The 13596-nt window shown below is 38.6% G+C and overlaps 1 protein-coding gene and 1 pseudogene across 1 annotated transcript; both read right to left on the bottom strand.

Moving 5' to 3' along the window:
* Positions 1-1028: 1028 nt before the first annotated feature.
* LOC148009196 (uncharacterized) lies at positions 1029-10899 on the bottom strand (annotated as a pseudogene).
* Positions 10900-11249: 350 nt separating this feature from the next.
* Positions 11250-12817, bottom strand: LOC148009195 (uncharacterized). Its single transcript, XM_087673690.1, has 4 exons — positions 12675-12817; positions 11843-12582; positions 11698-11747; positions 11250-11282 (listed from the first exon to the last, which is right to left on the bottom strand). The coding sequence occupies exons 1-4, from the start codon at positions 12815-12817 to the stop codon at positions 11250-11252; spliced, it is 966 nt and encodes a 321-aa protein (XP_087529816.1).
* Positions 12818-13596: the final 779 nt, after the last annotated feature.

The raw sequence follows: 13596 nt of genomic DNA, 5'->3' as shown, positions 1-13596 counted from the left end.
GTACTATATTGCGCACGTCGTCTTGCATGAAGTAAGTATCTTGAGAGCAGGGGAGGCAGGGGATGGGGCCGACGATCGACGACAACAAGAAGCGTGTCGACTTATTCTCTAATCGTGATAATCGTGTCTCTCTACAATACACAACGATCGAATCGTCATATTCTGCATCTCGTTGTTGTCATGCAGTGTCTTTTTGCATCTATTGGCTGAAATGAGGCTGTCGCATATCATTCCGTTCACCTTTAGTTGAAACAGGTAGCCGTATATCATGCCGTTAACCCTAGTCCTTAACGCTAGTCTTGTACGGAGGAATCCATTTTTGGGGGCATTTGTAGGTACTCTGCAAAATCCTCTTGGTACACTAATCTAAACATCCGTAAGTAGTTGAAAAAATAGTGGGTATGCAAATCACTTTCACTTATTGAGACGAATTTTCTTATTCCTTGTAGATTTTCGATGTTCTCATGAAACATGATTCAAAAAACGTTTTTCTAGAACCATTTGCATATAAATATTTCCTCTTGTTGAAAAATCTTACAATGAATATTTTGGTACAAATACATTTGTCAATATGATGTATGAAGGTTCTCAAAAGTAATGAGTGTTTCCTTGCTAGAGCCATTTCTTTTGACTATTTTCCCCACTTTTGATTGCAACTAGTAATATAGTAATATAGTATTTCTTCGTCTTCAACCACTCTTAAATAGTTCATAGATCATGTAACTTCAACACTTTAAACACGTGGACACATGTGCGTGATTCATGCAATGTTACGTGTCTTCTTAGCGTCAAACACTACTTTTCAACTTGTGGAATGTGCTAGAATTCATTCTTATTTAATGCAGTCCAAAGAGATCATAGGAAGCTTGGTCACCATCTTTATCACAGCCATCTACTTTTTCACCACTATCGTTGCAGTCTTCTAACTCTTTCATCCCCCATCAGAACCTCATCAACAATATGTGTAATAATAGCATCCTTCCTCATCTGAGCTTTCCAAGGTTAAGGACCCATATCTTAAACACTATTTACTTCAGCTTCCACAGTGCTTTCTCATGATCGTGGTGCTCCAAAGGTCGCAGCCTTCCGAACAACTTCACATACAGAACAATACATATGTCTCATAAATTCCCATTGTTAGCCAACAAGTCAACTCAGCTTTCTCTCTTATTGCTTCGACACAGTCAGAAGTGAGGACTGATGCATGGAAACAAAATAAAAACAAAATGATGAGTCTTCTCCTACTCTACTAAACACGATGACATCCTGTAGGACCACCAACTCCCTCAAGATCATGGATGCCTTCTCCCATTTGTCAATGCTGCAAACCATTTTCTTAGGCTCTATTGGATGATTAGAGTTGAGCTTGGATATGTTGCGCCTTAGGACACTTTCGCTTAAAGCTATGCCAGAACAACTACAATGTGGTGGAATCTCCTACAATCACCTTGATATCCTCGTTCTCCAAGCACATCCTCCCCCAATACTGTTCCCGCTCCTTAATTTGATCACCATGGTGGCCTGAAATCTTATTTGGCCCCAAATAGTTAAACACACCGCGCTTTCCAAAACAAACCTATTTTCACATATCTTTAATGACATTAGAAAAGCACACGTGGGAGTCTCTGGAATCGCACCATCATTCATAGCTCTGCATGATAGGCTCCTTCACCCCCTTGCGTATGCTTTTTCTCCCCTTATTTCCCTTTAAGAGTAGCATCAATAAGTCTTTGGGATACAATGTGCTCATCTTTCTCTGTCGTCAAAACATGTCTCATTGTAGCCTTCAAGATTTGGAATTAGAACATTAAACTCAATTGAGACACTAGTCTTCAAAGAGGATTATTCATGAATATATGGTGCCCACATTCAAAGTCTTGTATCAGGGTCCACTATAACTTGTACACAAGATGAGCCTCAAACTCCACATGTCTTCTTTTCTCATCTACATAGACCTTCATTGTCTCTTGAGCTTTATGAATGTTGTCCTTGCATTGCTTTATAAGGGCCTCCATACTTTCCAACTCCTCACAGGCTTATGGATTTATATCTTCATGAAACAATGCAGAGGGTACTTGTACTTTGTAGCCATATAAAGCTTCAAAAGGAGACATTCCAATGCTTGTATGGTAAGTATTGTTATAACAAAACTCCGCAAGATGGAGCCATTCGTCCCATGCATTTTGTGTCTCATGGAAAAAGTGCCTCAAATAAATCTCTAGCCATTTGTTAACTCTTTTAGTTTGCCGATCCGTTTGCGGGTGATATGCGGTACTAAGAGTTAAAACAATTCCAATTGACGAGAACAAAATTTTCCAAAAGCTGCCCATAAACTTAGTGTCACGATTGGACACAATCTTCATTGGCAAACCATGAAGCTTGAATTGAAAATACATTCCATGAATTGTTGAGCCACTTGCTTTGATGTAAATTGGGCCTTTGTAGGGATGAAATGGGCCCATACCTTTCAGTATATAAAATGGCTTCATGAATTGTCTTCGGCTGCATTGTACCTACTTTCGAAGAGAGGGTTGAATCTAAACCAAAGATATATTTGTTTAATTTGGCCAAATCATCAATCCCTTCAATTTACATAGAAAGATTAAGAAACATGTTAGAGTAATCACAAATGGACATGCCCCTTTGTTGAAGACCATACCATCTTCTTTGCAATATTTCCTTTTCCATTGGAGAGACAAACACTTCCAACATTGCCTTCTTAAAATCCTCCCAAGAAGCAAACTTGTGACAAAATCTTTGTATATATCTCCACCATGTATGCACATAGCCTTTAAGATGGAGTGTTGAAAAATAGATCTTGGCTTCATCATGGCAAGAAAAAAGTGTGAAGTACATCTCCAATTTATTTACCCATTCTTCCCACTCTGTTGGAGATGCATTAGCCCCCTTGAAGTTGAAAATGGTAATCTTCTCTTTGTACTCCCTTTCATTATAAGTTGGCTAAAAATTGTTGAAATGCTGCTCCAAAGATAATTGTCTCAAAAAATCTCTATTCATTGAATCTCTTCCAAAGGAATTTGTTCTAGGTCTATTACCACTATGATGTGGTTGTCCCAATCCAAAAGAATGATTTTGTCCATTAGTGGGCTGACCATTAAATGACTTATCTTTGTTAGTAATATCATGAAATGACATTCTTTCATCAAATCTTCCACTCTTATCATGAAACTCCAGTTCTTTTTACTTGTTGGCAGATCGAGATGGAAAAGATTTGTAGAAGGGAAAACATCCATGGAACTCATTCTCCTCTCTTCTTATATCCTCCTCTTCTTCATACCTAGCTTCACGTGTAACATTTCCGAATCTAAAATATGCATTGTTCATATAAAATCTCCTCTTGGAGGCCAAAAAGGTTAGCATAATAGCAATTTTTTTGGGAAATGACACATGGGGGAGGGAGGCCAAACTTGTGACACATGGGATCCCATGCGAAATGACACATGGGGGAGGGAGGATTCCCTCCCCTCACCTATTCAATCTGTGACAAAGCTACAGAGGGAAGGGAGGCTAAGGTGGTAAATGGAAGGGTGGAGGCTGCCGTAGAACAAGAGGAAGACGTCGTCGACTCTGCTGTGAGTGGAGAGGAGGGTGAAGACGCTACCACTGCCGTGAGAGGGAGAGGACAAGTGGAGACGTTGTCCCTGTCTTGAAGGAGGGAGAATCTACCGAGTCTCTGCTGGTCGCCGTCGGGGAGATTAGGAAGAGGAGAACCATGAGGCTGCGGACATTGCCACCATGCTGCCGTGGAGAAGAAGAAGAGTTGTGAAGCCGTCTGTTAGTTCGCCATCTGCCCGCAGGTTGCCACGTGGGGCTTCCACATTAATTCAAAAGCTTAGAAGCTTCTTAGAAAGCTTCTAAAAGCTCCTAAGAAGCACCCCCTCATATGGACTCCTTAAAGCCCCGATTCCCCCACCCTTTCCTCCCACCCTCTCAAAAATCCCTCCTAAGGGCTCTTTAAGCCCCTTTCCCCCCCACAAAAGGATTCCATATGTCCTAAAGGGTCTTCTACACCCTTTTCCCCCCCTTTCCTGTGGGTCTTCAAAAGGCCTTCCAAAGTGGTTTGATAAATCTCCCTCCCCGGGTTTTAAAACCCTTCTCGTGGGTTTTCCCCACCCCCGCAATCCAAAGCCTCTTAATCCTTTCTTGTGGCCCTTTCCCAAAAGCCCCTATCATCATTCTTATACCCCCTGCCCTCCGGGATTTTTTTTGCCCATTTCTGTGCGAGTTTCACCTAATTCCCTTCCTGTAAGGTTTCCCACAAGTCCTCAAATCCTTCTTATGGATTTTTCCTCCCCTAGCCAGTTTTAAGGTCTTCTAAAGCCAACTCACAAAGGCAGTTCGCGTATGAAGGAGACGGACAAGATCATAACTCTACGTCCAAGGCAAAAAGGTTGAATTCGTAATGGCTCCTAAGAAAGCACAAGGCGCAACCGCAGGAGGATCGCCTCCTAACATCCATGTGGACATCTCACCACAAGTCCAGGTTTTTCTTCCTAATTTTTATTTAGGTCATTATAATTCAATCGTGCCTGAATGATTTTTGGAGATAGGATGCATTTTTCGTCTTAAATACTTTGATTAAAAAGAAATAACTCACGACGGAGGAGTTCGGTCATTTTTAGTTTTCAGTAAAATGAACAAAATAAAGGGAGCATTAATGCAATTCTAGCAAGTAGTTTTATGCATTCCTTTCTTATAGAAATGAAAGTACATGTCTCTTATTATGCACATCAACCAATGTTCCTTAGTACATACAAGCACACCTATGGACGATGGAGAATGGAACCTAATGCAAAGATATCTTCAATTTCATATTGCATTCAATGTATATTCAATGATATAGTTCTATGGGTTCCATATAACAAATGATTTTATACATTAAGAAATGAAAAAATTTCAATAATTATTTTAATATAAAAAAAGAAATTTATACAATCCCATAGAACCCATAACTCTAATATCCTACCAATTGTGCACTTTATTCTTACATGTACACTTATATTGAGCATAAAATGACCATAAAAATAAAGACTCTTAAAGAAACACTAAAAATGAATAATCGTAAGAAGTGGAAACTCTAAAAAAAAAGAATTACCATAAAATTAGAAACTCTAAACAAAAAATACTAACCAAGAATTTACTCATGACAATCCATGTCTTGAAATCCTATACTTGATCCTTAGTATATTTCTCAATCCTAACATTTTGAATATTGTTTACCCATGATTAGAATGTAAGGATGGGGAAATATATTTAGATTTAAGGTGCAAGAATTGGACATTTAGGTGGCATGACTTAGGCAATTGAATACTTTGTTACTTAAATCATGTCAACCTATGCCTCGAAATCCTTCATCTTAATATGAGCATATTACTTAGTCCTACTACTTTGATTATGGGTATATAATTTTATAATTTTAGGATATGAAAGTATAATTAAGTCTAGGAAACATGATTTTGAGTCTTGGGTTACACAAGTTAGTCAATTGAATATATAGGTTTCTATATAGCATCCACTATTCCATACAAAGTATTGTCATCATTATTGATTCCCAAATTCCTAGAGTCTAGAGATTCCCTAAAAGTTAGCTTAACAATCAATTTCTTCTTTTTCCAATTATGTCCCTTTACTACATGGAGGTCATCTCTTACAACTGGAAGTTGTCTTTCTCTATGTTGAAATTTTATATAGCACCATATATGAGTCTAAAAGTAGAGTATACCAAAATGAGCAGAAATCTAAATAGGTAACATAAATACTAGTGAGCAAATGTTAAGCGTTAAAGATCTCTATGTTTGATTTGAAGGTCTCAAAGCTAGGTTTTTCAACATAGCTAGTAGCAATACAATTTATCTATGTTTCATTTCATGTGTTATGAGAGAGGTGGTAGAGTTGTTGCCCATCCTTTATTTATCTTTTCCTTTACGCAAGATTCAAGAATTTTCAAACATTGTAAATGCAACAAACAATTGTATCCTATAGTGAATCATAAAATCTCAAGGATTAAGCAATGTGTATATTAAATGGATACACTTCCATTATTTGCAAGACTACGAAATCTCTTCTGAAAGGAGATTAAAATTAATAAAAATGATATAGAAATCTACATTTGATCATAACAAAGATGAAAAATTTCATGGTTGGTCCAACTATTAGACATGAACTTCAATTTCTAAAGTTACTGTCATCAAACACCTTAGTGGATTATATTATTGGTGTAGAGGAGAGAGAAGATGGAACTCACTGGTAGGTTAGAGAAGCTTGGTTTCAATACTTGCAAATTGATGCATATTAAATGAACCAATTATCAAAGTTAAAAGCTATGTTTCCACTCAAGGATTAATCATTTTAGGGCAAAGGAGAAAGCCTTCTCTCCATTGTACAAGATAGATATGAACAATGCCTCAACCATTTTAGAGTATGCGTTATTACAAATGGTGGCATATAACATTTTGGGGATTTGTGGATCCAATCTATACTAATGTATATATAATCCATAAGCCTTGGTATCCAAAGGTATCACATCATGAGTTCCTTGTGACCTTACAAGAAATTTTGGTTGACAATATCTATGGCACAACATAGTACATAGCAAGAGCAATAAATCACAATGGCACTATGAATACAAACATGAATGGAAATAAAAATGCTTTGCTGATGGACAATCATGTGCTTGTATAGTATAAAGGGAGAAGCAATAAAAAATGAATGGTTGGGCACAAAAGTGGAAGGAAGAAAATAAAAACCAAGAAGATTCTTATAACATCGTTGAAATGTACTAAATGCACTATATGAAAATGTACATAAAGTTATGGGCAATTTACTGACAGGGGGTCTAGTGGACTGCACCTAAATATGATGTCTTGGATGCACTGTTTGAGTTCATTCTACCCATATACCCTATTGCAAGATCAGATATTACCAAATCTGGAATATCCCTAATATATAAGCTTCATTTGGGTCAATAAGTCATTGGCATTGGTGCAATACTAAGCATGTTATTGATAATTTTCTCCTCAGCCATTTTGATAGCACCTAACCTTAATGACCAAACACAAGAGAAAAGATCAATTCATGGAGACCATTCAAGAAAATATCAAATAATATATCAATGATCAAAACAATACTAATGAAGCCCTCAATCATGACCGACAAGATGATGATATAAGCATTGGTAATGCCCATAGTGCACAGTTGGATAATGATGGAAATCCTTTGTCTCACGATCTTTTTGAAAAGCACATGCTTTCAAGAGAGATGCGTATGTTGAACATTGGGATGCATGATCAATATGAGCAACTTTCCAAATCCTTGGGGAAGATTGAGAATACATCAAACAAAGTGGATGAAGGACTTCAACAACTAGTCAAGTTCATGAAGAGTGGATTTGAGGGTGTAGTAGTAGCTATCAAGGATTTGAAGACTCAACCCACATCTTCTACACCCAATGAGCCCACTATTCATATTGAAAACACTTCAACTCAGCCATCCAATATGAAAGGAAAGGGAATTCATCAGACTATTATGTCAACCTTTGAGAAAGGAGAGCCATCTACAATGAGTACTCATTACCAGCCACAAATATAATCAAAGCACCATGCTCATCCTCAATTCAATCTAAGACGTGTTGAGAGTGCAAAAAGACTGAATTTTTGATTGATTTTTATTGTTTTTGAGGACTGAATGATTGATTTTTTATGGACTTATAGTGATGTATGGTTGTTAATGGAAGTATTTGAGAGTGGTTTTGATGATATTGATTATGTTTTGAAAGTTCATGATGATTTTTAGTAGAGATATGAAGCTCTATGATGTTCTAATAGGTTCTGTTAAGGTTCTGATTGGTTCTGTATAATTTCTGTTTTGTTCTCATTTTCTTCTGTATGAAGAATGGATTGATGATTGATAAATGTTGAAATCTTTGGGAAGATTATTGAATATTTTTTTATAGTTTGGAATGGTTTTAGTATGATTTATGAGGTTCTGATGACTTTTTGTAACCCTCTATAAACCTTCTGTAGAGCATTTGTCTCTACTCTATAACTGTTCTGTATCTATTCTGGTATTGTACTATACTATTATGTAGATCTTCTATAACTATTCTATAGAATGTATGTGTGACTTTGGAAAAGTTTTCTAACTTTTGGAAAGGTTGAATATAAGTTCAAAAGAGCTAAAACAAACAGTAGTGAACTATTTAGAGACACTGTAGTGGCTCTCGTGCCTCTTCACATAAGGCATACCTCTTGGGAGGTGCATCCACGACCTAAGAAGGATTATTGAGAGTTATTATTGAGTATTTTAGTGAGGAGATGATGTACTATTGAGAGAGAGAGAGAGAGAGAGAGAGAGAGCCGGAGATAGTCAATTCTATCAAAACAGTGTAACTGTATATAAGAGATTGAGAGAGAACTATGAAGACATTGAAGATGAATACTATGTGATTAATTTCCATTAAAAAATGGTGTATTCCTTTGTGTTCATTTTTCTATTGGTGGATTCTATGAAGAAGTTGAATATTATGGTTGATTCTATCAAATCCGTGGGAGATATCTACTATGATGCTACGCTAAGAATTGTTGTTTTCTTTGTTATGGTCATCAAATGAATGAAATAAAAGCTTGCTGATGTTACAAGATAGATTTTCTTGCAATAAAATCCCCTTTTCCTTGGTTTTCCTCTTGGGAATCCATGTTTTTGGTACGCAGCCAGGAAAACTTACTATCAATAAGCATCAGAACACTACAACACAATGCCGCCATACACGCGTCCATTACACGCGAAAAGTTACGGGCGCGTGTATGGTCGTTTATACTTACAGCAATATCGGGCGCGTGTATACATGCATGTAACAGCGCGTGTATAATTGCATGTGTGGGCGCGTGTATTTGCGCGTTAAGTCTGTCATAATACACGCTCTGTTACACGCGACACAGAGCCTAGCTACAGAAATCCATTTCTTTTCAAAACAGAAAACCATTAAGTTTTAAAAATGTCATTGTGCATTGCAGTGTTTACAAACCATTACAAAATCCCACTACATGCACTTATAACAACGTAATATATTGAAAAATATATCTTCATATGGTTATTGAAAGACAAAGTATACAATAGAAATGTCATGAATTTGGAACAATACAGTGATGGATTGGTTAGGGTTCGATCTCATCTTCAATAAGATCCATCCTTGCCAAACGATCAACATCAATATCCATTTGATCAATTTGTAAGGCTACGATTAAATTTATTCTACTATCGCTATTTTGCCCATTGATAATGGTACCGATGCCTTGATCATTCTCATCATCATCACCATCATCCTCAATGGAAGGGTCATCCTCATGATCATGAGAAATGGCACGCTCATCCTCATTATCATGATCATCTACATTGGCATGTTCGACATCATCTTCTTTGCGGCTTGCCACATCCTCCATATGCTCCATATCAGTGAATGTATTATACATTACTTTGGAACGTGGTGCAATAGGGATGACATACCACCATTTACTGTCATGCACCATTGGCAGATAGATAACCTGCTCAAATACACATAATTCATTAATTAATTAGCATATCAAAAGTCAAGGGGTGCGCGAGCTTAGATATATATGTACATGAAACACATTTGTAAAAAAATGCATACCTGCTCACATTGTTGTGGCAATATGAGCCTATCTTTCTTTGTTTGCCAAAACTTTGTAGAGTCAATAGTTACATAGCCACTTGCATGGCGTTTTATCGTTGCGTTAGGCCCTTTTTCCACCAAGTTCATTTGCCATTTGACATCCAAAACATACACAAAGAAGCGGCGAAAGTCAAGTCTGTATATGTCTTGGATTGTGCCACAATAATCATCAATTTTTCCATTGGCTCCCTCAAAGCTACTAATGACACCGCAATCTTGTGTATTCCTCTTTTCATCTATTCTTTGTGTTCGAAAATGCTTGCCTTCACACCATATAGCATTGAACATAGTGCACTGGACCAAAATATAAGCAATATCTATGTAAGCAATTAATGTGAATAAATATGAAAAGCCAATCACTTACAAAGAATGCAAATTTACATTTGTTCTATGTACCTTTAACATGCATCCTCGTGCATACTCCCATTCTTCCGCCGTGATATGCAGCCCCTCATCTCTCTCTGCTCTCTCCATTTCCTCATGCAACCAATCAACATGAATATCATTCGGAAGTGTTGCTAGATGCTTAGGGTACGCCTTACGAGAGCCATGTTGCCTCTGAAAGAGAGCTCTGTCTGCTTGCCTTTTTGTCTTTGCATCCTCGTATCTTGTAACCCATCTGCTCATCACATCACTATTAAGGATGCAAGTGAAATTAAGATCATCAATCAATGTTCTCTCAATTACTTTGCTCTGTCCTTTTCCTTGAGGCATAATAGACGTCATCCTCAAGTCCTCTTCATTGCTCCATAGTCGCGGAAAAGAGCTATCCACCTAATCAAGAAATTCTGATATATATACAAGAGACTCTTGTATCAACCAACCCTCAGCCATGCTTCCTTCGGGCCTTGCACTTTGCCTCACAAAGTCTTTTAAGGTCTTCATGAAGCGCTCTAGGAAGAACATCCAACGGGCATGCACAGTGCCACATAAAGCAATTTCATCCACTAAATGCACAATGAGATGTAGTTGACTTGTGAGAATGGTTCGCGGAAAAGTCTCCTCTACCATACAAACCACCTCCACTGCCATAACACGCGCATCATCCAATGTGGCTGGATCAATTGCTTTGGAACTAACATATCTGAAAAATAAATGCACAGTACGTTATACCTCATGCACATTCATTTTGCAAGGTATAATGAAGGGTGATCTTACATGGGATTTACATACCTCACAAGCTCGCCCATCTTATAAATACATCTTTTCAAACTCCTGTCTGCACAATGGTCGATGCTAGTAGGTAGTATGAACTGCGCACATAAGAGCACATGTATATTTGGGTGAGGGCATTACAAAATTTAATTTCAACCTACAATAATTGGAAAACACTTACTTGGAGCATCTTGTGCCAATCATGGGACTTCAACCCATGTAGTTGCTCAACCCCTCTTTTCTTAGTGGTTGTAAACGCTCCCTTCAACGATCTCATGCATCCAGTGGGAGTACGCAAAGTGGTGATGGCTTGCTTTACCTACTTCTCCTCCTTCTTTGATATAATCCAAGGAGCAGGCGGAAGACGAACGTGCCCACCCTCCTCTCATGGCCAAGCTTGACACATACGTCCTGCGACCTGCAAGTCCTCCCGTACGCTAACATTGTCTCTTTTACCAATAACATGTTCCCAAATACTAGATCCCACATTCTTGAAGATGTGCATGGGATCAAGAATATGGTTGATCTTGAGATGGGTCCAATATGGTAGCCGGAAAAAAATGGAGTACCTACACAAGGGATTGCAGACTGTCATCTTTATTCCAACTTTAGAGACTACACAAAACAAGATTGAAAACAATGGAGATGTACCTGTTCATGCCATCTGGAGGAAGAACATTTGAAGACTCCCAAATACGCTTCCAATCTTTTGCACGAAGTGTCTGTGGATGAATGTCCCTCTTACTAGGAGCATATTTAGGGTGATCTGATGGGAGAAATCGATGATGATTATCGAATATGGTCTTACACAAACCATCAGCATACTCATGTACCAATGAAGGGCCACATATAGGACATGCATGTTTACCCGATGTCCTCAAACCTGTTAAAATTAAAAAAAAGTTAGAATAATAAAGTCAATAGTTATAATTGATATAGCTAGTAGTATTAGAGTCGGGAGGTAGTTAGAATTCTTACCAGAACAATCGCTGTATCCTGGAAAGTCATGCATTGTCCACATCAACACTGCTTTTAAGTCGAAGTGTCGAGAGGAGGGAGGCCTACTAATGTCCACTACCGCAACACCTCTCCATAGTTCCTCCAACTCATCAATCAACGGTTCAAGATAAACATCCATATGCTTGACTTTATGTTTCCCTGGAATCAAAAGGGATAACATAAGATGTCCCTTCTTGATCGCCATTGATGGTGGAAGGTTGTAATTCACCAACACAACCGGCCACACGCTGTATGCGGTGCTCTTGAAACCAAACGGATTCACTCCATCCATACCTAGGCCAAGTCTCAAGTTTCTGGGCTCTGTTTTAAAGCTGGGCCACTCATCTTCAATATGCTTCCAAGCAGGAGTGTCTGCAGGAATTCTCCACATGCCATCATCCGATCGATGCGAGGAATGCCATGACATGAGCTCTGCTATGGATTTGCACTTGAACATGTGTTTGATGCGAGGAATTATAGGAAAGTGTCGCAAGACTTTACGAGGTACATCAAAATTCTTCACATCTCTTCTATACCTTGCTTCACCACAAGTGGGACACTGTCGAGCCTCCTTATGCGTCCCACGAAAGAGAATGCAATCATTGACGCATGCATGTATGCGATCATAATCCAATCCTCCAAGAGATGTCACATAGCGCCTCGCTTTGTCTCTTGAGGTGGGTAGTCTATTCCCCTTTGGAAGCATGTTTGATAATAGCCTGCATCCAATATCATCAATTAGCCAATAACCCTAAACCCTATACTGTAAACCAAAAACCACTAACTCAAATTTGCAAGTTACAATGCTTACTTCAATAATGCGTCAAGACTTGCATTGCTCCATCCATAAACTGTTTGTATATTGAGCAGTTCAAGTGAAGCACGTAAAATAGAGAATGTGCACCCTTCAAAAACCGGTGTCGATGAAGCGTTGTAGAGATGCTCTTGTTCCATATCATTGTCGTCCACACCTTTGCGATCATCCCTAAAAAGATTCCGCACCATGTCATCAAACACTTCCTCTTCCACAACTTCGTGGGGTGCAGGGCTATTGTCATCCCTTTCCCACTCATCTCCGACAACAGATCCCGAAGCTCCAGCATCATCTCGTTGACACTTTGCATGCTCTCGCCGTGCGTATGGCACCATATTAGGGTGTGGTACTGCATCCTGCTTCAATCACAGTATATATATTACAACGCGCTCCATTAATTTGCACACCATGAGTTATTTTAATACTTTCAATTCACATCTTCTCACCTCTAAACCTGTTTGAATCCATTCTCCATACATCGAGATGTGATTCAATGTAATTCGACGCGCTCGTACAATGCACCCTTGACATCGATTACACGTACACTTGATCCTTTGTGCCAGCCACACGTCGCGATCACGATGACGCATTGTCTCATCCTCACCAGAACTGCTTGAAGAGGATGATGACATGCTATGTCCAAAATAACCAATACAGAAGTAGGATCAGTTTTTAGTGAAATCATACACATCCTATGCACAAAACAATGGATACACAAGAACAATCAGTTTTTTAAAAAAGTATAAACAGTCTCTGTGTCGCGTGTACAGGCGCGTCTACAATGTATTCTGCTGCGCTTTTACACGCGCTTTTACACGCGTGCTTTTCGTGTTTACCTACCGCGCGCGCCGCTTTCTTTCTTTCAAAAGCCCTCTTTCAAAACACTTCTTCTTCTTCTTTCTGCGTCGCTTTCTTTCTT

Source organism: Lygodium microphyllum, unplaced genomic scaffold (assembly GCF_053477565.2).
Source record: "Lygodium microphyllum isolate KBCC unplaced genomic scaffold, Lygodium_microphyllum_v1.1.10 scaffold_33, whole genome shotgun sequence".
NCBI classification, from domain to species: Eukaryota; Viridiplantae; Streptophyta; class Polypodiopsida; order Schizaeales; family Lygodiaceae; genus Lygodium; species Lygodium microphyllum.
The sequence above is the reverse complement of the archived record's forward strand: the minus strand, read 5'-3'. Positions and strand labels throughout refer to the sequence as shown.